We start from the raw sequence: 25,903 nt of genomic DNA on the forward strand, positions 1-25,903 counted from the left end.
AAAATACAGAATGAAAAAAAAAAAAAAAAATTGTATGAAATAGCTACGCGTATTTTTTGACATATATGAATGACAAATACATGTATAATATGTATGTACAATTGAGGTGCATAGTAAAAGCTAAGAGAAAAGTCGGAAGTGTTTTTCAGCATGATCCACTATCAATATCACCAATATTATCCTAACTTAATCACATATTACTAGCTGTTGGGTTTTATCGTAAAATGTTTCGATGATATTAAATGTGGAAACGCTTCATATATTAATTGAATATTATTTTGTCATATGACCAATATGCGATCATCTTCTCAAACATCTGTAAAGTATATTGTTGCTCTAGAATAAGAACGATCTACTTTTTTATCACATCTACCTAATATTATGATCTCTGATTCACATTGGTATGCATGAAAACATCAATATGAGAAAGGCAATATTGGGCGTTTGCGACCTAAACTCTAAGCCATAACATAAGCGATTAATGTGATGTAATTATTGACTTATAAGTTTGAGATCTTAGCTAAGGTGCAATCTACGTGAACTAGGTTTCGGAATTGGAAATATTACATTTCCTACGTTTGGTAAATTTTTATATTTATTTATGAAGGATTTTTTTTTATTTTTTAAGTACTTTATTATAAGCGTAAACTCGTCTTTAAGGAGTGAACTGAACATGAATTAAAATTTCAGTAAGTGTTCATGTAATTTCTCAAACTTGGAGGGAATTTTGTGTTAGTGTAATTAGATACCAGTTTTATTTTTTTACAAGTAAAAATATCTCTCATGTGAATTACATGAGAAAGAAGTCACTCAAACATCCAAAAAAAAAAGTATGAAATGTGGCTATATAATGAAATGGCTTTGATATTTTGCAGCAAAAGTATTGATGTTTCCTATCATACCTTACAGTTTTATTGTATTTTGATTTAAGGTGTTGGAGTAAACTAATTTAATAGGATACAGCCGGATAGCTTTACTTTTCATAGATACTAGTCTCTTACCACATGCGCATGCGTGTATCAATTGGCTTTTTTATTATTATTTTTTTTAAAAAAGTTATAATAAAGTTAGTTATGGGAGAGGTTTTTTTTTTGTAAATTTCTTATTTTATTTGAAAATTTAATGGGAGAGGGCAATTTTGGGATTTTGAATTTTTCACCATTTTAGGGCTCGTGGTACCAAGTTGATTGGAAGATAGCTTCGTGATTTAGTCCGTTAGCAAACTTAATCTAAAAATGATTTTTTCGTTTATTGTCCCTTAAATGGAGGGTAAAAATATACTTTGACGTGTGCACCTTCTCCTTCTTGTCTATGTGCTTCACAATGTCACCATTGAACAACCAATCAACTCCGAGAACCCAAAAGACGTCTTTCTCCCAACTCGCTCAATTTGTCTCCGACACTCCTCCCGCTCTCGTAAAAAATTAATATAGATTCCACATAAAAAAGACATAAAAACAGACTTTCCACTCTCTACTGAAACACTTCAAACCCTATTCTAAAACCAAGTTTCCCACTCCTTTTCCTTATGAGAGAGAAAATGCTATGCAATCCTATGAACTTACAATTGTACACTTCTTAGAGATCAAATCGTTACACCCAGAAAATGCCATCAAAATAATGGGCTATCTTCTCATTCAAGATATTGCTGAGAAGGATTTGATTCGCTTAGTGTATGGTCCGGAGACTAAATCCAGTTGGTACTTTCATCAAACAAATCGTCTGCATATTCGACTCCCTCAGTGCTAAATCCCATAACCAATCATAGGCACTCTCAATGACGAAGCGGCACTCTCAATGACGAAGCAATGTCGGAAGTTCAATGGCGGTGCCTAGAAACGCACAAAGACAAAGAAGAAGGTGCATATGTCAAAACAAAATCCCATCTAGTACAAAATAAGCTTTTGATAAGTTCACTTTGAAGAGAGTTTAATGTACCCATATTTACACTCAGTTTGTTCATATTCAAAAATATTTAGATTTAAAATTTAATTAATTTTTAGTGTTTAAATCCGAATTATAAAAAACTTTGAACCGAAAAGATGACACAAACAATAACATCAATCTTTCCAGAGAAAAGATTTGTTGACTGAATTGAATCAAACAAGGCATGGTGAAAAAATTATATTGAAAAATAAAATAAAATATCTGAACTTTTGACGGTGGTTTCACTACATTATTGTAAAAACAACAATATATCACATGTTAATAAAGTTAATACTCATCTAAAATTAGATAAAGAAATGAAGAAAAAGAAATAATAATTAGGTCATATACAATTTATCCAAATTAAAAATCAAAATCCCATTTATTGTAACCAAAATAAGAACTGGTATCAGTTTTGAATGCTGTGGTCCGATAATCCAAAAGTAACAAAATTTCTCATATGTGATGAATCAAAATTGTCACCCCATAAAAACCCTTCCCACACAAGTCGCAAAACATAAGCTTCCTACTGCAAACCTGCACATCCACAGTTTCACAAATGTATATACGTTCAGTGAGAAGACATTCTTACCTTGCCTACAAAATACTAACAAGACAGAAGACGAAAAGGAAATACGAACAAATGGAACCGGTTATGAACTTTTAACCGAAAAATAGAACTGGAAGCACACTGGATAGACAATAAAGAGGCACTAAACCATGTTATATATACGGCATATCGTCTATTTTAGTGTTTCCCAAGTTCTAGTTTTATTAAAAGGTCGTATCTATATATGCATATTTCATGAAGAAAGAACTATAAATTGTTAGAAGAACGTATAGCCAGACCTCTAACCTGAATTCATTTTTTGAGGACCATGTGTAAGCAGAAACTAACGTGCTTTGTTAACAAAAGAGCCACAAAAGATCAAGTGATTCTTGTCAAGAATCCAGCTTTTTTCTAGAAAATCCGGCTGCCCTGATCGGTAGCAAAAGCAAATTGGCGTTAAGTAGCAGTAGCTGTGCAATTTTCACTTGATGAACAGCTGGTGGCTTTGGTAGCATCATTCCCTCTGACTACTCTGTTACATATGACTTTGAAGGACTGTGAGCCATACGGTCGACTGAGCAAACTGATAGGCATTCGCAGAGTCTGCTTTCGGTTTCTCCTACCCCTCATCAAAATGCTGAAGGTTTTCTCTCCATCGTTTGTTCGTTCACCGCTACTTGCAGCATTTCCATTTGGGTTGTCAGTTGGTTCGCTCTGAGCATGTTCAACCCTGCAAAGGTTTGAAGGACCATTTTCCTTTACACTTTCAACTGCATTGTTCATTGCCTCTGACGTCAGAAGGCTCACTTCTTGCTTAGTTTCCTCCAAATTGTCAATGGTCGCTGGCAGAACTGGAGCAGAATCATCATTGTGAAATTTTGGCTCCACTGTCGGTTCAGAAATTGGCTCAGCAACAGGTGTAGGGGCAGAGAAATCCATTGGATGACAGCCAGGCCAAACTGGACTATGAACAAACTCGGGAACATGGGGGTTCACATTATGCCATGCAAAATGATTTGGATGAAACCCGCTGGTAGGAACGGGAAAGGCACTGGTTCGGATTACTTGGGGTTGACTGTAAGGAGGGTACATAAAAGGCAATGGTTGTATGATGTTTGGGGTCGCAGGAGGAGAATGGTATGGGTGGTGAGGGGAGGAGCACATTGGATTGACCGTGGGTAAGACAGTACCAGGCCCTGGATGAAGATTCATGTTTACTGGCCAAGGTGCAACAGTTGGGACATTACCCGCACCCGAAGGTATGGCAATGTTCAGGGAAACCGGAGCAGCACGTGCAGCAGATGGTGAGGGATTGAATGGAGCTGCTGAGGCAGACAGCTTCTTACTGGGCAGTCCCCGAGTATCAACTGAACTCACAGCATCGTCTACACCTTGCATGGTAGAGTTGGAGTCATGCAGTTCACAAGTACCAGATGGATCCGTCTCACAGATTCCCTTGGGAGAACCCAAAGATTTTGGCACTCCGTCTGTCAATAAGTTATCTTCTACCACTTCATCAATCTTAACACCGCTGGATCCGTGTCCATCCAAACTCTCAAATACCATCAGTGAAGACTTATCTTCCTTTGCATCGTTTGAAATAACTTCTCCTTTCTTCTCAGCAGCTCCGGTTTCCTCTGGTACGTGGTCTGTCGTAACCAATACAGAGTCCAACACAGAGTCCTTTTCTTCAAGTACATTTCCTAACTCAGTTGTGTTTGGTTTGGAATCTCCTTTGACTTCAGTTGTTTCTTCTTCATGAACTCGGACACCATGTTCCTGATTATCAGGAATGTTGTACTGGGTTTGAAATTTCCCAATAGTACCTGGTGGAGCCAATGCTACTTCCTTGTAAGAAGGAGACTTCCCAAGACTGACTACGGAATTTTTTACTGGGCCAATTCCATGTGGTGAAGCGTTTTGACTAGGTTCTGATGGAGAACTCAAACTTTTGCCACCGTTAGAGGGCTCTTCGGTATCTACTTTGGTAGACAAAGGCATAGACTTGACTCTGTATGTTACACCTTTAACTATTCTCCGTCCAAACTTAGTACCTTGGGAGGGTTTTGCAGTGTGATTGTCTGCATAACTTCCGTGAGATGTTGGCCTTTTCTTTACAAGATAATAACTACTGTTTTGATTAATATTCTTCACTGAAGAATAGTCCACGTCACTTTCAACATACTTTTTCTGGTAATTATAGACCTTCCCAATAGTTGCCCGCCGCTGCTTTAGACGCCGCCCATATGAGCCAGCTGATCTAGGTCTTTGAACTGATTGCCACCCATCATCACCACCTTCAATGTATGTTTCAGAAGATATCTGATCGAAAACATTTGAATTTTCCTCTGCAACCTCTTCCACAACGTGCTGAGGTTCAACCAGAGGAGAGCTGTTCTCCTGGATAACATCTGTTCTATCACTTGGTTCAAGTACATTCGCCTCCTGACCCTCTTCGTCTGAACCCTCTTTTGTGGTTTCTTTTGAAGACTCATCAGAACTAGCTGAGCTGATAGTTTGGATGGATTTTTCCTTCAACTGCACAAAAAATTGAAATAGTTTGCTCATGTGCATGACAATGAGAATAGGGAGCGTAAAGAAAGTGTGTCTTCTAGCAGGGCATGGTATCTCTATCTGAACACTAGAAATGTTCCTTGAAATTTCACACAAAATGGCCAAAATGGGGGCGGGATAGTTCTTATTCGGTTCAAAGTTGAATTAATAATTTTTTTTTCCCAGTAGGTGTGCTTCAGCTTGTTACCAATGATGAAGACCTTGCACACAAGCAGGTTTTGTTGGGGTTTATCCATTTTAATAAAGGCTTCTATCAGTTCCAAGAGTAACCAATTTTCCAACAACAACAATTTGGATATTTCTACTTACACTTGTTAAGATCCCAGATTTCTTATGAACCAAGGATGGGTTGAACCCATAACCACGACGAAAACTCTATTTTTCAAGAAGGGAAGAAATAACAGAAACTGAAAAAAGATAAAAGAATTGGCAAACAAAACCACAAATGAAAATGGGTCTGAACTCCAAACGTACCTTTGTTAAGTAGCTTTTCCTCTTTCCTGCCATCGCTCTCCCTTTGGCACCATGAGCTGGACTAATGTAGTCAAGCAAATCTGATACACTGCCAAGTTTAGAACAATATGGTATTAGAAAGGATTTAAGGCAAGAAGTCCATAGCGGCAATGCATGTAAAGGATCCACTAATTCATCTTAGCCAGAGTAATTGTCTCCCGACCGGAAAATTCAAAAGGAATAAATTCAATATCAAGGCAAGTTTCTCGAAGTGGCATGCAGGCATGGAAAAGGGTCACCTCTTACCATCAAATCCTCATTTTCACACTTCCAAATCAACAATTCAAGTGCATAGGTAAATGAAAATTACAGCCGTGTGGTTAGGCATAAAAACAGGAGCAGAAAGTGGATTATAACTTCAGCGATCCAATTAACGTTAACAATGCTATCAAACCTTAAGTGGCCTTTGCTGGCAATAGATGCATCAGGCTTTCGAGTCCCATTTCTTGCAGCTTCTTGCTGTTCGAAAGCCTTGGACTCAAAGTACTCAAGCCAAGCAGCAGCATCCTGCAGTGTTTGGTAAAACATTTTTGAATGGTTAATCCTTGAGGAGGTAAAAGAGTTTTAAGAGAAAGGATGGGCTAAACCAAGATGAGGGTATACTTGTGTCCGTAAGTCATCTGGGCCAAGCTTTGCTCGCAGAATTTGCAAAGTTGTCTGCTCATGCTGAACGCTTAAAGGGTAAGCTTCCATCAAAGAGAGAGCAATTGCAATAGCGTGGTAACTTGCTGCTGTCTGGAGAGATTTAACATTAAAATGGTTAAATTCTCAAATATACAAAATAAACAATTTACAATTTACTATATTAAATCAAATTTCCAGCGGTACATCTGTGAAGGTGTTAAGACGTGAAGTTTCACTGGTTGTTTACTTGTTAAAAACTGAGTCCTCATTTTTGGAGCTAACTGTTTAATTACCGCAGCATCTGACCTTGAACATTGTGATAGCTTATAAGCTTTAGGACATAAATAAATTAAACAACAAACAAATGAACGAATACACAACCTGAATATGGTCCGGGCCGAGTAACCTTTGATTACACTTCAAAGCTTTGTGTAGATATCGAAGGGCAACATGTACATTTCCCAGGCCTTCCTCCATCATAGCCACATTGATGTATGTTGCAGCAGTGTTTGGATGAGATGGTCCACATGTGAGATGCAAAAGATACAGAGCACGCTTTACATACCTGAACAGCAGAAATTGTGAGCTTGTACTTGTGAGTAATTTAAAAAATAACGCGTATCCTAATGAATGTACAGACTATGCAGCATGCAGCTATGACTCATTACTAATTTATCTCCCTGTTTTCTATGCCTTTAAATGGAAATACATCAACAATGAACAAGAAAAGGGACAGAGCAGGTTTTCTGCCCCAATAACTAGCCCCATAGGTTGGATCTGTGAAACAAAAATGGCAAACAGCTTGCATCCACAAGATCGAGAGAGCAACCCATTCACATCATCACTTTGAAAATTATTCCCCTAAACACATAAACTGTGATGTTATATACATCGGGATCACTTTGAACAAGGAAAAAGCATACTTGAGAGCCAGCTCCGTATGTTGAAGTCTGTAATAGAACACAGCAAGATCCCCATAACTCTTCATGGTGTCTGGATGGTCAAGCCCTAATTCTCTCTCGTTGATATCCAGGGCTTTTTGCTGATAAATTGTAGCCTGTAATGGGAACACATCATTGGTCATCCACAACATAAAACCTTTACAAAATGAAAGACAAACTTTCCATATTTTCCACACTTCTGCACATTCCGTTCCACCTTCAACAATAAAAATAGGAAACCATATGTAGCCAATCCCCCAATTTAAAATCTGCTTGACCCAGAAAGTAACAGTTATATATGTCCCAGAAACACCAGAACAGAAGGGATAGGAACAGACCTGATTAAAGTCTCCAGTGTGATATAAAACTACAGCAAGGAGGCTGTAAGCTCCTGCTGTCATTCGATGGTATGGACCACAAACTGCTACCAGCTTTGCAAGAGCCTGCAAATTTCACAGTACAGCCAGTAACCAACTAGAATATTAATATAAAAAGGTGAAAGAAAACCTTCCAGCACCAGTCTGCATACCTTAGTGCCAAATGCAACTGCATCTTCAAGTTTTCCCTTATCTAAAGCTGTTTTTGATGATTCTAGGAGTTGCCTACCATCTGCCGAAGAGCAAGCAGCTTGCTGAAAAAAGTAGAAGAAAAGGTTAAATTACTAAAGATGGACAATCACTCTTATCCCTTCTAAAAATCGAAAGAAAGGAAAACAGATGCTTCTAATATTTTATGCCCAGTCGTCACCTTATGCACTGGGACTAGGCTGACAATATCTGAACTTTGGAACGGATTTGGAGAATCCATATCAAAATCCCTTGGAACCATCTCAATACCCACCTAAATTTGGGGGGTGGGGGATAGGGGGAAGAGAAAGCAAAATGTCAGTGTAAACTTAAAAATACAGTATAATAAAAGTTAGTGTAAAATTACAAATCAAGAATGTGGGCGATCTCCAGAATCTAATATGCAGTGTCATGATATATACCTTGTGACATAATCCACGTAGAATCGCAAATCTCCTCACATCTTCATAGTTGAAGCTGTTAATATCCCATCCATATCTCTTTTGCAAGAATACCTCCAGCCATTTCCGCACAAGAGAATGAACATTGCAAGACTTATTTAATTCTTCATTATCCGAAACCCCCAGCATAAGATTTAATGCAGCAGCAATTGAAACAGCCATTTTCTCAGTGCTACCAACGGCAGCAATCACTGCCTGAAGTATGTGCTTAAAAGCTCGCACTATCATCTCATGAATGCAAAGGGACTGCACATGGGATAGCTTCTCCGAAAGCTTGACCTATAAAGAAATAAAAGTCATTTCGTTCAATATGATAACCTATTTAAGCAGCATTCCACGTATCATCTACATATAGCTTTTCAAAATTTTCTTAAGAGTTTCAGTTTGGAGATGAGAGGCAATGCAAGTTAATATCTTCTATTAGTGAAATGCTTAAAGAAGATTAGAGCTTTGATGCCTTATAAATAACGTGACTGGTTAACACTGTCTAACAGTCACCAGTGCATAATAAAGGGAGGGCTAGCTCGAGATATTCTGAAAATTGCCATGATCTTTGTTCATTTTTGTTTCTTCTATTACATCAAAGCCACCTAAACAAACTACCCCCACAAATCTGACTACAGAATATAGTTAATGAAGTTCAGAAGGGACATAAACACCAAGCAAAACTGAGGACACAAAAGAAATTGATTCTTAGGTAGATGAATAATATGAGACATGTATTAAAATATGAAAACCCTAAGTTAGAAGCACACTTACAACATGCCCCAGAGAGCGCATCCGAAGACCTCTAGTATGCATGAAATCAGTCAAGGTCCGACCATCAACTGGTGAAAGTTCCAAGGAACCAAAATCTGCTACCTGCATTATACGAATATTTTATAGAAACAAGAATCATCAAACATTACTTCCATGCAAAAAGATAACAAGCTTTAAGAAAAAAAAATCTTTACCAGTTTGGGAAGAGCAACTTCAGAGTAATACTTCTGAGACAAGTCGATCAGTTCTTGCAGAGACTGTCAAGCACACAATACATTAGTACACAATGTGTAGTACAAATAAGTAAATTCTAAAGCCTCTAGTGAAACCTATAATGTATTACCTTGAAGTGAAGTCCAGTTTCTGAATCTTTTAGTCGAGCAAAGGCAGCATCAGACAACATCTCTGTCAACACAAGCTCATTTTCTTTGGCATTAGTCTCAAGCTTTGATTCCAAAGAAGGGGATATACTAATTTCAACTTCTGCAACAACACCATCTGCATGAGACTTTGAGCTTTCAGATTGCAGCTTGGTATTGCCTCCATCTGATTTTTTCTTGCTGTTCTTAAGGGATTTAAGAGGTGTCCCAAGTCCCTCAACCTTCAACTCATTTTTAGCCTTCTCGTTTGATGGTTTCTTATCTTTGTCTGCATTTTTTTGGTCTTGCAAGTGTTGTATCCAGCAAGCTCCAAGTTCCCATCTCACAAAATTATCAGAATCTAGCTCCTCTTTCTCAAGCTTAGCAAGACTCTCTTCTAACACCCCCTCAACAAAAACACACGAGGCTGAAAGATCTTCGTGTTCCAGAGTTTGCATAAGTGATGCCGGTTTATTCTGCTCTGAAGGTATTGTCTTGTGAAGTAGTAATCTTAAACTGCAAAAAAACAAGATACTAGTTAGGCTCTTATACTGAAAACTCCTTGACAAAAGGTTAGTAGCTTTACATAATACTGACACATTATTGGGCTCTTATACTGAAAACTCCATGACAAAAGGCTGGTAGCTTTACATAATACTCACTGACACATTATTGCGTACCTGTTGATATTAAGGGCATTGGCACCACCTTCGGGTTGATCAACAAATTCAATGCTCTGAGATGGAGAACCAACTTTCTTATTTTCTTTCCCCTCAACCTTGACAACTGCAATGTAACCACAATATCTGACATTGACAACACCTAGAGTGTTGACATCCTGCACACAATATTTAGCAAGAATGACCTCAACCGCACCAAAGTTACAAAATAAATCGCATACGGTAGAGACAAAGATTATTGATCAACAACACTATTTCAGAAAGAACTTACGTGGGCGGCAGTATTTTCATCTGCAGTGATCCCTTTCAGAAGGTTTCGTTGCGCTAGATTCGCTTTATCCACTCCAGTTGCTTGAATTCCATCAATTTTAGTATCTACCTTACAGCTTGCATTAGAAACATCTTTCATAACTGTGACATTCAAGTCCCCTACACTCTCGGAGTAAAGAATCTCACTGTTTGGAACTGAACAAGTCAATTCCGGTTTTCCCATTACATGCTGCACAGCCTTAATGGCTCTAAAAATGGAAACATCGACGAATAGGCTGTGAAGAAGGAATGCTTTCCTATCACGAATCTGCCTCTCCTCGGCTGTCTTGCAAGGCATGGATGCAACATGCCAAAACTCATTAGCCCAAGGGATCAGATCAAATTTCCCATCTCTTCCTAGACCACCACCATTTCCACCCCAAGTTTCATCCTCCACGGGGAGAGCAGGGAAAACTGATGGTGACTGCGCTGAAACAGGTGGTACAAGCCACGTGTTTGCTCTAAACCCATAAGGAAGATTCCCAAACTGCAAAATATCAAAGAAAATCAATTACAAAATACAGAAAGGATAACACAAAGACTCATACAAGAAAGCATAATGAGTGATCCCATACCTTATTCCGTTCCGAAAATGCTTTCAAGAGCTCATCATAAGCCTGAAATATGAGAAATTAAATATTCACATGTTCAATACACAAATGAAAAGTTAGAAATAGAATAAATGCAAATCACTAGAGAAACTCAAAAGCTTTACTAACATTGTCGAAGGCTCTACTAAGCTGCCGTAGCAAATCAACGAGGTTGTGACACAGAACCCGCTGCTTCCCTACGCTATAAAACCCCTTTCGGCAAGCTTCAACAAGAACCACCTTCCCATTGCAAAGCTTCACCTGAAAAATTGCCAATATACACAATGTATTTCGATGATCAGACCCAAAAATAGATAAATAAATTGTCTTTGGGTGCCTGTGGATTGTGCAGACGAAGGTCTTACCTCTAGAGAAAAAATGTGATCATCCGCCGCTATCTCATCGACTTGCCGTTTCGCCGCCCTTCGAATAACTGCAAAATTCATAAGCATTTACACTCAATTTTTCAAAAATTCAAAATTCTGCTTCCAAATACACAGATAAATACGTACATACGTATACACGTAGAGAGAGAGGGAGGGAGGAGAGAAAGTACATTGCAAAGGGGGAGTGAGGTGGGAGAGAGAGAAGAAGTCGTAGAAAGAACCAAGCTTGAGGCAGGAGTGGCTCATCTCGGTCTCCGAGTCCCCCGCCACGTCTCGCTTATCGGTTCCGGTAGAAACTTGAGACTTGGAGGCGTTGACGGCGGCGGCGGTCGTGGCGTTGGATTTCTTGGAGATCTTATCCTGCGCAACCGGCGCATTTTTACCGGAGCCAGTTGAAGGAGCATCGAGCTTCGAGCTTTGGTCCTTCGCCGGCAAAGACGACGCTCCGAAGCTCGTCGTGCAGGCAACGATGTCGAGCAAGCGTCTAACGTGCGCCGTGGCGCGCTGTTCATTGTAGTCCTCTGAGAAAAAACAGAGCACAGAGAGTGAGAAATTTGACTGAGGAAGAAGAAGCATAATACGACGACGTTCGGACACTCTGGCCCAATGGGCCCTCAATGGTCCAATTCCAACGGGCCATAAAGATCATAAAGAGTGGAGATAAAACGACGTCGGAATACGTTTTGACTATTACCTTCCATCAACGTCAGAACGCACGGCTTCAGTGCGGACACGTCCACCGTGTCCTTCAATTGTTGCCCTCTTACCTGCCATGAACGACAATAACATTATGGTCGTTTATTCTCCTTTTTTGCTTTTTTGGTCACAATGGTCGTTTATTCTCCTTTAGCAACGACCGTAATGCCTTCTGATTTGGTCTTGTACTGACACTAAATTCTAACAAAATGCAAAGGGATTGAATTCCTTCAACTACATCCCATTTTTGATACTTACCTAAAAGGTAAAATCGAAACTTTGAAATAATAATGATAAAAAGAAAGAAGAAATAATGTGGGTAATGGAAATTACCTCATGAGATAGTGAAAAGTTCGTAATGTTACAAGTTTCTGTGTTCACTGATAACAGCTGATGAACATCGATAATCCTATCTGTCGATATTCCCTGCTCAAAACTATCCTGTTATTTTACATATATAAAATCCTGATGCATAAATCGATCTTTATAAAGAATATGTAATCAGTAAATATAGTAGATTCAATGTCAATAGATACAAAATAATATAACTTTTGTCATTACATTCTAGCCCTAAAAAACTAACTTCAATCATGGGAAAGTAGGTGAAAGTGTTTAGGAGTTCGTACATATTCAAATCCAACCAATGAACAAGTTTAAGAACGAATCATATGCTCTTAACCAATGTCTTCCAAAGAGTACAAGTAACATGACAGACAGAAACACTTAGGAATTTAGCTTTTTTAAATTAAAAAATTATAATCCAACAACCTTCAAAACGATACTGTTTTCATCAGGAAGGTTCACAGTGATGTCCATAACAACAGGAAGAACTGCAGAGCAAAAAAATAAAACGACAAATGATTAATTAGTTAACTTAATCGGTGCTTAACTTAAGTAATCCAACTTAGCAATTTGAATAAGAAATATAAGATAATGATAAATACCCTTCTCTTCTTTCTTCTTCTTGTCTCCTTTTCCCTTTCCACGGCTGTTTCTGGGCGCCATTTTTGCAGCTTGTTCTTGAATGAATGAGCTTAAACTTGAACCTGCTTAATTACTATCCTAAACATATATATTAATTCATTAAAACAGTGTTAATAAGATTGGAAAAAACTAGGATAAGGTTTAAAGCATAAGGCAATACTAACCACAAATTAGTAATCCACTAATCCATAAACTCATAAAGTTAGCACAAAAACATATAGCCAAATCGAAGATTAAGTGAAAAATATATAATTAAAGAAAACACTGAAAACTTTGAACATTTACCGAGTATTTGAAAAGAAAGTGGAAGACTTTGTTTTTCTAAGTGTTGAAAACAAGGGGCTTGTTTCACCAATTAATAGCCATGCATGTAGAAAACCATAATTAAGATAATAATTATGCAGAAGAAGAAGAAGAAGATATGGAGGAAAGCTTGCTCTTTCTTTCTCTTTCTATATCAATTTCTCTCTCTAAATTTGGAGCTCGAGAGTTTTGGATAACGAGGAGAGGAAGAAGAACACAGTGGAAGATAAAGGGGAAATGAAGGAGGAAAAAAAAGGTGGAGAAGGATAAATAAAAGATATGGAGAGAGATGGTGTGATAAGGAAGGAAGGGCGGAGATTTAACAGTCAGAAGAATGTACTTGGCATTTTATGCCAGTTTTCTGGCTTATACAGAAACAATTATCAATTTGTATCCATTTGTTTTGTGGGATAAGTATTTTCATTTTCTGTGTTTCTTTTTTAACAAAGCGATATTTTAATTAATTTAAACAATGAAATGTAGAGAATTCGAACTTGAATGCAAAATGGGTACATTGTCCGGCTAACTTGATTACAAGCAGTCTACAATTGCTTTGTCTTTCATTTTACATGATGATGTTCGATTTGAAAATGTAGAAATTTGGATAAACACATATAACATAAGTCAATTATATTCCATAATAATTAGGTATAAACTCGTCAAGTAGGTTTGCATTTTGGTTTTCTTTTTAATTCAACTAGCTAATTTTAATAACTTAAATTTATTGAGGCGTAAATTATTATTTTTATTATTATTAATATTATTATAACAAGTATATATCTAATGGGGAAAGGGTTGGCAACTATTTGGATGTTTATGCTGCACTTAGTAATTTAGGGCAAAAGTTGGGGCCCAGCGCATTGATGGGTCCACTCAGAGTTGGTGCCATGTAAGTAAATCACAAAATTATTGAGCCTGTTTACTTACCATGAAATCGGAATGGTTTTCTTGGTAAAATGATCGTAATAAATCAGTAAAAGTTCAGATTTGTGGAGGTAAATAATAACAATCTGTCTCCCATGGAGTTGTAGTTCCAGTGGGCAACAGTATTTTTCTTAACAGTTCATATCTTGTGTTTGATTTCCCCTTTCGAGATTTCTCATGTTCGGTTTCTTCTTTTTTGTTATTGCTTGTATTATAAAATTGTAAGTGGAAATGCCGTCTGAAAGCCGTTTCATTTTAAATTCATAGCTTTCACCTTTTTATTGATAATAAAGAGTAAATATGATGGGAGAAAAAAATGTATGAGCAATGGTGGGAAGAAAATGGAAAAAAATATATATACATTAAAATAGTATTAAAAGCGAAAATACATTTTCATTCCTTCTATTTATAACAACAAGAAAAAAATCTTTGAAAAATGGTACTTTAAAACCAACCCTAAGAATGTTTGAGGGAAAAATCACCACGGGATGACTCAGTAGTTGGAGACGAATTACATACCCATATTCCGCATAGCACATCTTGAATTCGATTCTTGATGCTGGTGAATCACACGATGGTGGCCAGGAGATGATGAAATGTCTTCGTGAGTCTTCTGGATCTTGAAAAAGTGGATCGCTGTGACGAATCTGCTAGCTGATCCATTTTTTTTTTTTTAATGAATGTTTTAGGGGTGGAGCCAAAAAAGTAATGAAATGATATAAAAAAATTTAAAAAAAAAATATTAATCATGTATACGTCTCTAGGTTAAAGAAAAAGTACCAAAATAGTTCACATACAATACAACCAGACATATATGGATGAATGTCTCGAGTAAGCCGCCACTCCAGTCCTTGAGAATCATGTTTTGGTTTGTAACTTGGACTAGACCTTTGAATTGTTTGGATCCTCATATTTTAAATTTTATTTTCTTTGGGTATTACAGTCGCACCGTCATATAATGTTGTTGATTGATATAGTATATAAAATTATTGAGAATCATGTTTTGGTTTGTAAGAGTGTCTCAATAAGGGACTCTATATGGAACTAGAAAAGTAGTGGATATAACTCAATTTAAAGCTCCGAGAAATCTTTGAGGCTCTAAAAGAGAATTTCTCCCAATAAAGGGCTTTATATCTTTCGGGCTCTATATGGAGCTAATATATTTTATTTTGTTGTAATTTGATTGCACAGTAAATTTATTTTTGTCTTAACTTTTCTTAACTTGATTTTTGGAGCGCTATCTTAAATTTTAATTTATGAATTTTTTAACCTAAAAAATTCAAATTCTGACAAAGTTAGATTTCATCATTTATGCACTGTTGTAGGCTCTCTTATCTCAATCTCATTCGTTGGTTTATTTCTATGAAATCAGATAAGATAAGATTTCATTTCATAACAACTAATGGATGTGTTTATCTTATATCAATCTCATATGTTGGTTTGTTTCTCTGATTGACACGTTCTCCGAAATCAAACAAGATTTTCATTTCATAACAACCATTAGATAGGCTTATAATCTAGAAAATTAAACACAAAGCACAACATTTTTTTCTAATCAATCACACAAAAAATAGTCGTTGTTTGTATGTGTTTTCTTAATCAAACAAACAGTTGAAAATAAATCCTTAAAATCCTAAACGGTTGAAAAATAAACTCTTAAAATCATGTTTTGGAATTAAAAATGGGGCTTACCCATTTCTAAAATATATAAAATAAAAATAAATAAATAAAAGATTGGGCCCTCAATTTGGTGTGGATCCCCTTACTTTTTGAGACTAGATGTAGTCTAACTCTTTGTTACTCAAGGATTGAAGTTACTAGCTCATGTGGTGAATGTAGCTTCATTTTTCAGCCCATTGGGAATGAAATTTTTCATTGGAGCAACAAATGTAGTAGCCGCAAGGAGGATAAAGCTCTCATTAGAGATGCTCCAACTTGGACTAGACCTTCGAATTGTTTGAATCCTCAAATTCGAAATTTTATTTTCTTTTAGTGTTACAATTGCGCCATCACATAGTGTTATTAATTGACATGCTATATAAAATTATTGAGCAACGAGGTCAATATTGTATGGAGTTAGGCTATAATATTTTTTTTTTAATGAACAATATATCTATACTAAGGGGGTGAAAAAGTGAGTTAAGCCTCACAATAGGCTAGCAATAATGTGGTTCAAATTTGTCTTTGGCGAGAATCGAACTTAAGACCTCCGACTTACCACTTACCAGTGAAAATGAATACCATTAGATCATAATACTAAATGGTTATAATATAATAATTAAACACACATATCATAATATTAGTAGATTGATAACATTACGTATAATGTGATAACTACACTAAAAAAAAATTTACAATTGAGCGCCCGTATTGAATTAAATTAAGTCCGTTCAATTGTATTGTGTTGGTAAAAGATTTGGGTTTGTATTGATGGTTGTTAATAAATAATTAATTGGGGGGAGTTGAGTTGAGTTGATTTCAGCTGGCCGGAAATACTAATGAAATCTCATTGGGAATGTGGAAGTGGATTAAACCTCATAATAGGCTAGCAATAATGTGATTTAAATTCACCTTTAGCGAGAATCGAACCTAAGACCTGTCACTTACAAGTAAAGAGAAATATGACTAGAGCATAGTACGAAGTAGCACATGTCATGTGCATTTTAAGGTATCATAGAACCTAGGTATTTCTATATAGGTTACTATATTTTTTGAATTAAAAATTAAAATTTGTAGTTGTTTATATTAAAGAGATTTAAATAAAACCCATAATTTGTGAGATTAAAAATATTAAAATTTAAATTATTACTCTTCAATATATTTTTGTGTGTGTGTGTGTGTGTGTGTCTATATATATCCAAAACATTCTTCAAAGCCACACAAAAAAAAAAAAAAAAAAGATTAGTAAATTTCTTCGATTAAACTTGACATGAATACATTCTCAAATCAACAAAAAAAAATGAGCCTATATTTAGCCATTTTGATTGAAGATGACCGAATTCTCTTCGTTGTTTGCATGGTTCATAATTTTCCAGCATTACTTTTTGTTACCAAAAAAATTGTAAACGAACCACCTGGTGTACTTTCCTTATACCTACTAATCATTTTCCACAAGATTTGGACCTCTTTTTTTTTAACAAAGATTAGTATAGTATTTCTTTCCTTGACAAGAAAATTTGTTCAGTCTATATATACTTATAATTGACTTTTTTTTAACAAAGATTAGTATAGTATTTCTTTCCTTGACAACAAAATTTGTTCAGTCTATATATACTTATAATTGATTTTAGAGAACCTTTACGGCACGAGGGAATTTTTTTTATTAATAATCATTAAGCAAGATACAGTAAAAAGATGTATGGTCAAATCCATTTAATTAGCAAAAATTCTCAACGAGCTAGGGTGCTTGAATAAAATCATGTTTACCTTAGCTTGCTCAAAACAATCCGAAGTAGACAAAGTGAAATATGCAAGTCTATACTATAATTATTCAACAGACAGAGTAATGGTGATTTTCGCATGCCCCTTCTTCTTCTTTTTCTTTTTTTTTTTCTTTTTTTTTTTCTTTTTTTTTTCTGTAAACTTTTTTTGTTTGTTTTTGTTTTTGTTCTCTTTTAATTTACTTCTTCCAACGAACATAAATTAAAAATCACTTACTCAGACGGTTTAGTCGACGATGACGTAGCTATTGTACCATAAATGGCATGAGCCTAGCATTTTTCAGTACAACTTACTTCTCAAGATATTATTTTTCAAATGATAATTTAATAACAAATTAATATAATGAAGAATATAAAACTATTTTCATCTCAAGCATTTTTGTTGCTTGCTCTTCTCCCACGACATTGATTCTCCCTTTTATTTTTTTCTTCTTTTTTATTTATTTAAACAAATAATATTATCTACACTAATGGAAAGGGATAGACTTAACCTTGCAATTGCTTAATAATAATGTGAATTACACGTGCATATCATAAAATGCGATATATATATATATATATATATATATATATATAGAACCTTTAAGACCAAACCCAACTTTGGGCTAAATGCTATTTTTAGGTTTTATTCCACCCCCAAAACCCAACTCAATCCATGCTAAATGTGTGGGCTAAAAGCGAAATTTCCCTAGGATTTAGCCCAGAAAATAGTGTGGGCACCACCAGCAGGACCTCACCCACATGGGCATGTCTCACAAGATTTATTGAATTCAACGTTAAGATCGAATATAATCAAATCTAACAGTAAAAAAAAAAGATTTAAAGGTCCCAATTTAAATCCAATGACTAAAATAATTACAAAAATTATTTAACTCAAAATTCACCCAAATTTAGTAATTTTTCAATATTTATCGGAATTTAAATATTTTTAGGTTAAAATGTTCATAAAATAAAATTATGATAGTGTACATAATTTTTTTTTAAATTACTATAAAAGAAAAAATTAGTCTAAATTTATTCTTTAATAATCTCATGCTAACAAATTTAGGTCAGAAGGGTTGGAGCAAAAAAATTGTTTCTGGGCTAAAATTTTAGGTTTTAGCTCAAGGGTTGAAGATGGTCTAAGGAAAGGAATTTTCATTTAAAAAAATAAAATTAGGGATTAGTGGTGGGGTGCACACCATATCGAACTTCAGCGATTCAAACTGTCTATTTTTTCAAGTTGCACCTCACATATCATCCTTACAAAATATTAGCCAAATCAGAAATATTTGAGACATCAACTTGAGTTCAATAAAATTGATGAATACTTTGTTCTAAAAAGCGTTAAATTACCGTAACAATTAAATAGTCAAATAGTTTCGGATTGAAACAAATTTTTGCAAGGATGATCTATGAATTAAGGCTTATAAAATAGATGGTTCAGATCGTTGAAGTTCGATGTGATGTGAGACATACAACTAATTTCCATTTCCTTCTGTTAAAGGGCCGACATATATATATATATTTATTTATTTATTTATTTAATTTTGGAAATTATTGAAACCCGGTGGAAAAGATGATGCAGTTTGCAACACTAAAACCCAAATTATATGGTTAGGTCAACTAGTGGGCACTTAAACAATTTGAGTGGGGCGGTCATTTGATTTGTTTTCTGTACTTTTTTGGAAAATTAGAAAGAAAAAAAACACGTCTTAAGTTAAATTATAACTTCTTTACGAGAATATTTTGTCAACCATTTCTTTATTACTTAGTGTTTCACACACCAAAATAAGCTACATCATTTGACAGTAGTATCCGAAAACGAGATTGATAAAAAAATGTGGTGTCACGGATTTATTCTTATGTAATATTTTGATTTTTTGAATGCCAAACAAATGAAATTTTTTTGATATTAACACGATCTTGAAACCTATTCATATTATAACATGTGCTTTATTTAAGTTGTCACGATAGGAATTGTTTGAGATTACTGTTGGAAGGTCTAAAAATGTTTTCTGTCTACGTTTGGTATAAAAACTTACAATTTAGAAATTCAAGTGCTTCCTGAAAAAAATGGTTATGAAGGTAAGTGTCTTTATAGAAGTAACCAAACATGCCATTACTTGTCACATTAATTTTAACTTGGCATACAAGTTTTTGCCCATGTATAATCATTTTGTGTACAATCTCACTTGACCAATTGGAGTAAACGCTAATTTCACTCCAAACAAACTTGAAAAAAAACTTGGTTGCAAGTGCCTAATCTTACCCAAAATATCATGTTCTAAAACTTGAGCTTGCATCTTCCAACTATTAAGTGAAATTGAATACGATAAGATTATAATACCCCTACACGTGAAGCAGGGACCAAGTTAGACAAGTTCAAGAAAATTGAACAATAGATAGACCAAATTGGTATTAGAAGTAAACCACAATGATAAACGTGATGAAATTGAAGCCTTTATAAGCAACCATTTATGACTTTTGGCCTTAAATTATACTCTCTATTTATCGTTCATTTATATTATAACACATGAGTTATTTCCAAGCAAACTACAAAGTCATGAAAGCAAAAAAAGTGGGAGTGATGATTCATGATCCTGATTGGAACCATTTACTCATTCTTCGGTGAACTTTTTGTGAGTGTATATCCCTCGTCTATGGCCGGCGTCACTTTTCCATTTTAGAAGCTCTATTAATTCAACAGTCATATTTATTTAAGGTGGAAAAGTTTTTTTTTTTTGTTTTTTTGTTTTTTTTTGTTTTTGTTTTTGTTTTTTTTTTCCCCTAAATTTTTTAATATTTTTGAATTATTAAAAATATATACGTGAAAATAAACAATCAACTAATTAAATTAATTTAATCAATTTCATTCAAATGAATGCATAGGTTAAAATCGGCATGATAAACACGGCCCAAATAAGAACAGTAACTGTTTTTTTTATTACATCGATATATTTTTACACAAAGAGAAGAAAAAATTCGGCTAAGCTATATAATAAGCAACCTAATTTGTTATTAAATTCGTCATTCACTAGATTTGAGCCTAAGACCTAGAAATTCGCCATCCACTAGATTTGAACCTAAAACCTCTCATTTCTAGGTAAAAAGAAATACTACTAGACCAAGGACGATAGCTGTTATTGACACTTTAAAAATATAATTGTGGGCCTTAAACTTACTAAATGTATAAGAAAAAAAAAGTACACTTACCAAAAGTGTCCAATAAAATTTTTAAAGTACCAATAATAATTCTCATAGGTAACCCCTTCTTTTTTCAAATCACTCGCTCAAAACCTACGCATTTGAAACTCTAAACGATAGATATACCACATTTGGAGTCCAACTTCAATGCAATGTAGCACTCAGTGACTCGTGTTTTAGCCATTAGATTTAATTTCTAAAAATGTTAGATCTTCTATTTTCAATCTCATCCATTTATTTTCCGTATGAGAGACAGCGTGTGTGTCGCGCCCGCTGATACATTGTCATCTTTAGAAAAGAACAAGCAAATGCAGTGTCATTATCTTGAATATTTCAGATATCAAAACAACATTGGCCTCTTTTTTTCTTAAATAAGCACTACATATCACTCTAGGTACAACGTTTGCAGCCCAGGAAAACTGACATTTCTTTACTATTTTACACAATTCAGAGCATGTCAAAGGATGCTGCCAGAGCTGAGATTGCTCAAATTTCATTTCACACTATTGTGTTCTCTTCTTGTCCAGAACTTGAATACCTGAGTCATAAACTGATTCAGACGATATACGGGTTGATCCCGGCTAGACCGCCTCCTAAACAAGGCACAACACGCAATACTTTGCACAGAGTTAACTCGAAATATATGGTCAAACGCTCAAATGAACAAGTAATCACATCAACCTTTAGAACACGATGCGAAGGCCATGTTGAACCAAACAGTAATGCCTATACCCTCATGTGACGTGTTTGTGAAAAATGGATGCGGGAATCAAATCTGAATGTAGCAAATGGCTTCAAGGTGAAAAAAGAGGCGATTAACTGTGGAGGAGGAGACAAATAGAATCTTGGTAGCTCTAGAAACAGACACTCCAGCAGAGACTCTTCAACAATCAAAATGGAAGACAAGGAAATTAACGTGATTAAATGGACTCTTGCTACCAGTAGAGAACGCGCAGCTACGCATATGAAAAATAAATAGCTAAACACATCAACAAGGGGATACCCTAATTGACCAAGATGAAAACAAGATAATCATCAACTCGAGGCACAATTTAATGCCAAACATCATAAAACCTCTCATAGAAAGGAAATGCTGGCATCCAAACGACCAAAACCGCACAAACTTGGCAACCCATCACATAAAAACCATGCACCATTCACTTACAATAAGATAATACACACAAAAGATTTGTTTTAAATGCACAATATCAACACTGCCATCGGAAACACTAGAGTTACCTGCAATCTGAAAACAAGAAAACACAACCTACAGATTCAATCATACAACCAACAAGTTAAAGCTCATACAATCAAATCAAACATACACTGGCTCCACCCCATACCGCCAAATTTCAAAGAAAAAAATTGGGTTCTAAAGCATTTTCCATAACTCATAAATCCCAAACATTTTTACCAATTTTTCAACCACAACAAAGAATCAAAACTTCAAAACTAGACCGAAACAAATAACGGTAATCCGCCACAATCATATCACATTCGCATAGATGGATCAGCAGAAAGATCTTTGATCAATGCAGGAACTTCGTGACGGCAGATAGCAACTAGCGTACTAGCAACTATTAAAATGTTGGGAGCAGTCTAGGCTGGCATTCAATATTAGAATGTAACCCCACGCCTTTTCATACGACCCATCCACTGAGGCTGATACCAGATCAAACCCCAGTTTTCAATTTCAATTTCGAAGAGGTTGCGAAAGTCACAGTGCAAAATCTTTAGCAAGGACTTGGGGCCCTCTTCGGATTTTTTTTTTCGCAGCGTTTTCTCCCGTCACAAAATTCCTGCTCAAACCTTTTACTATTTCACCATCATATCCATCTCAATTTTGACAATTTTGCATCTTTTCCGTGAATTTCTCGGCATCCAAACAGAAAGTTAAGGGGGTAAACTGAATACCTGTATAATGTCGAAGAGCTTGAGAGGGAAACTGAAATTTTGCTTCTGAGAATCGTTGAGAGCCAATGGAAACTGGTAGAAGCCTTCTGACAGAGAGATATAAACAGAGAGTGTGTTGTGGGTGGGAGAAGACTGCAGAGGGCGGCGGAGGAGCAGAGCAAAGGGCGAAGATGAAGAACGGAAGAATTACGGAGAAGCCAGCGACGAATCGAGCGAAGGCGGACTGAAATCCGAAAACTGCGAGCGGCGAGCGGCGAGCGGCAAGCGGTTTCTGAACGTTAGTTGGAGGAAGTCGCGAATAAGAAAGGGTTTAGGGCGAAGGCCGCGACGGCGAGTGGCATTGTGGCAGGCTGCAGCAGTGAAGACTGAAGAGAGAGAAAGTGGTTTGGACTCTGGAGTTCTGGATGAGCGAAGGAGGCGAGTGGTTTGGAGTTCTGAAGGAATTCTCAAATTAGGGCGGGTTACATTAGGGTTACCATACGACGTCGTACTCGAACATGCTGTATGTTGCACAGCGGTTGTTTTCAATAATTCGGTTTGGTTTATGAACCTCTGAAACTTAAAACAGAATCAACAATTTTTTTTTTTAATTTAAAAAAAAGAACAACTAGCGACAAGTCATGGTTATTCATAATTTCGGGAGTCGGAAAGACTCGCTATCACAGAGGCATTTCAGCCTCTCATGAGCAAAATCAACATGTTTCGGTTCGGTTCAAATTGTTTTTTTTTCTTTTTTCAGTTTGGTTTTTTGGGTTTTGCTTTTTCATTCGGTTTTCGAACGGGCCGCTTGCCCCTCATTGATTGCCCTCATCTTAGAGGTGAGCAAAGTTGCACCCTGAGCTAGTAGCCACAGGGAGAGAGGTAGAGATTTTCCGAAGAGTTTTTGGGAGGAAGATATTGTTATAGGTATAGGGTGGCAACGTTTTTGAAACATGTCGTTTGGTCAATTCTCTTGCATAGGTCTGACCCTAAAGCCCAACCTAGTAAGGCCATCTCCAATCGATTTGGCCAGAGGGCCGAAAATAGCCTGAAATGACACGAAAATCGTCTCTAACTGAGGGTTAGGGTAAAGGGTTCGTGGGCCCCATCGGGCCAAAAAAGGAGAAAAGGGCTAACTGGCTTGCCCAACCCAGCCAACCAGCCCCAGGAGCCGGATTTTGAATGCAACGACTACTAGCTGATGTTAGCTAGCGGTTACATTTGAATATATATTTTTTTTTACAATTTTTTTTTAACTTTAAAATTCTATTTTTTTTTCCTATAACTTCCTAAACCATTAAACAACATTACGTAACATTATACAATATTAATAACATTAAACAAACATGAAACTTAAACAACATTTTAAAATTAAGTTGTAGTTTTTAAATTTAAGTTGTTGTAGTTTTTAAATTTAAATAATAAATTATGTTTGGCCCTATGACCCTCGGTTTGAGATGATTTTTTGTCACAGGGCTATATTTGGCCTATGGCCCTCTAGCCTCTCGGTTGGAGATGGTAAGAAATATGGCCCTGCATTATTCATTAAAATATTAATTTCTTGGAGGGCTATAGGGCTAAAAGGGCCCTCCTTCGGTTGGAGACGGCCTAATGTGAAGGATAAGCCTATCAAGTTATGCAAACCTTGGTTTTCAAAGGCCTAGTACCAATCTACTACATTTTCAGGTTCCTAGAGATAAAAAGAGCAACGATTGTTTCTGAAATTTTGTATACAACAATATATACCTACACTAAAGAGGTAAAGATAAATTGTTCGCGAAATTCAATCTTTTACTTACAAGTGAAAATAAAAATATCCTTCTGGCCCTCCTTTAGTTGGAGACGGCCTAATGTGAAGGATAAGCCTATTAAGTTGTGCAAACCTTGGTTTTCAAAAGCCTAGTACCAATCTACTACATTTTCAGGTTCCTAGAGATAAAAGAGCAACAATTGTTTCTGAAATTTTTTATACAACAATATATACCTACACTAAAGAGGTAAAGATAAATTGTTTGCGAAATTCAATCTTTTACTTACAAGTGAAAATAAAAATATCAGTCAGGCTATCCAATGGTCTATACACCCCTATTTACAAGTGAAGATAAATATCAGTTAGGCCATCCATTGGGCTCTAGACCCATGGATCAAGAATTCGGCCCATTCCTGCCCCGCCTTAGCGCCTCAGTGAATTTGACGTCAATCCCGTCAAATACTTTTTGGACACTGGATTTCTCCCCCTCGATGACCTTCCTTTCAACTAAAGATGACCCAAGCTTTGGAAACTCATATACGACGTTAGATTTCTCCCCTCCGACGACCCATTAGACAAGTCGTTGTTCTTTCCAACTGAAGACGACGAGCTGCTGCAAGATTCCTCTTGTTGAAGACAATGATCTTGACCAAATCCTTTATTCTTCGACGAGTCATAGATGGGGATGCAAGGCGTCCTGTGGATAAATTGGGTGATTAAGTTTTCTATGGGATGGGAAGTAGAGGTGAGGGAGAAAAGGATGGGAGAAGAAGATGAGGAGATAGAAAGGGAGAGAGAGAGTGGGCACAAGAGTTCTCTAGAGTGATGATGACTTTTAAGAAAATAAGATATTTATGATAATAATAAAATAATATTTTTTATTAATTTTTAGTTAAAAACGATTTTCAATACTAATTGACCAGGTGATTTATTTTTAGGGTTGGAGATGCCCTGAGGCGATTACTATTCAATAAGGCAATAATTGCAAATTGTCCAAAAATCCAGGCAATTATCGTCCAAAGGAGTGGAATTGCTCTTATTGTGGGCCTTAAAATAATTTTAGATTTTAGGCACATTGGGCTTGAACCCATTAAGTTTGTGACTTAAGCTATATGAAAACTTCAATCTAAAAACAGCGTAGTAGGCCCACTAATACTAAATGATCATATATGGGAAGGATTTTGTGGAAATTTCACACATGTGACTATAAAAGTAACTTTATCTCTCTCTCTCTCTCTCTCTCATTAGGGTTTTCTAATGAGCGAACAAACAAAGAGATAGACAATCGAGGTTGGTCGGCTAAATGAGATTTTGGTGGTACTAAATCCTCTATCAGATTTTCTCATCTTCATTCCATTATAAACAAGGAGTTTGCCAGTGAAGGCCTTTTCATCAAAGGTAACACTTTGATTATTGAATCAAAAATAGTCATCGAGGGTAATCTCTATCTCAATTCCTCATAATCTAAAGTTGATTTTTTTTTTTTTTA

At 36.0% G+C, this 25,903-nt stretch overlaps 1 protein-coding gene across 3 annotated transcripts; it reads right to left on the reverse strand.

Moving 5' to 3' along the window:
- Positions 1-2,111: 2,111 nt before the first annotated feature.
- LOC137719607 (protein REDUCED CHLOROPLAST COVERAGE 1-like) lies at positions 2,112-13,512 on the reverse strand. 3 transcript variants are annotated; one of them, XM_068458642.1, is made up of 25 exons: positions 13,204-13,512; positions 12,879-12,991; positions 12,703-12,764; positions 12,268-12,360; positions 11,933-12,005; positions 11,409-11,759; positions 11,218-11,285; positions 10,982-11,113; positions 10,838-10,879; positions 10,225-10,749; positions 9,954-10,111; positions 9,258-9,789; positions 9,109-9,171; positions 8,915-9,016; positions 8,117-8,434; positions 7,876-7,968; positions 7,658-7,759; positions 7,467-7,571; positions 7,111-7,244; positions 6,569-6,752; positions 6,167-6,298; positions 5,958-6,070; positions 5,525-5,612; positions 2,783-5,014; positions 2,112-2,463 (listed from the first exon to the last, which is right to left on the reverse strand). In XM_068458642.1, exons 2-24 carry the CDS (start codon positions 12,937-12,939, stop codon positions 2,933-2,935), a joined length of 5,613 nt encoding a protein of 1,870 aa, XP_068314743.1. In that variant the 5' UTR covers positions 12,940-12,991; positions 13,204-13,512; the 3' UTR covers positions 2,112-2,463; positions 2,783-2,932. The 3 variants fall into 3 exon arrangements, with proteins under 3 accessions (XP_068314743.1, XP_068314742.1, XP_068314744.1); XM_068458641.1 differs by having other exon boundaries at positions 12,879-12,996; XM_068458643.1 differs by having other exon boundaries at positions 2,776-5,014; positions 12,879-12,996.
- Between the last annotated feature and the right edge of the window lie 12,391 nt (positions 13,513-25,903).

This window comes from Pyrus communis, chromosome 16 (assembly GCF_963583255.1).
Source record: "Pyrus communis chromosome 16, drPyrComm1.1, whole genome shotgun sequence".
In the NCBI taxonomy this organism is placed as follows: Eukaryota; Viridiplantae; Streptophyta; class Magnoliopsida; order Rosales; family Rosaceae; genus Pyrus; species Pyrus communis.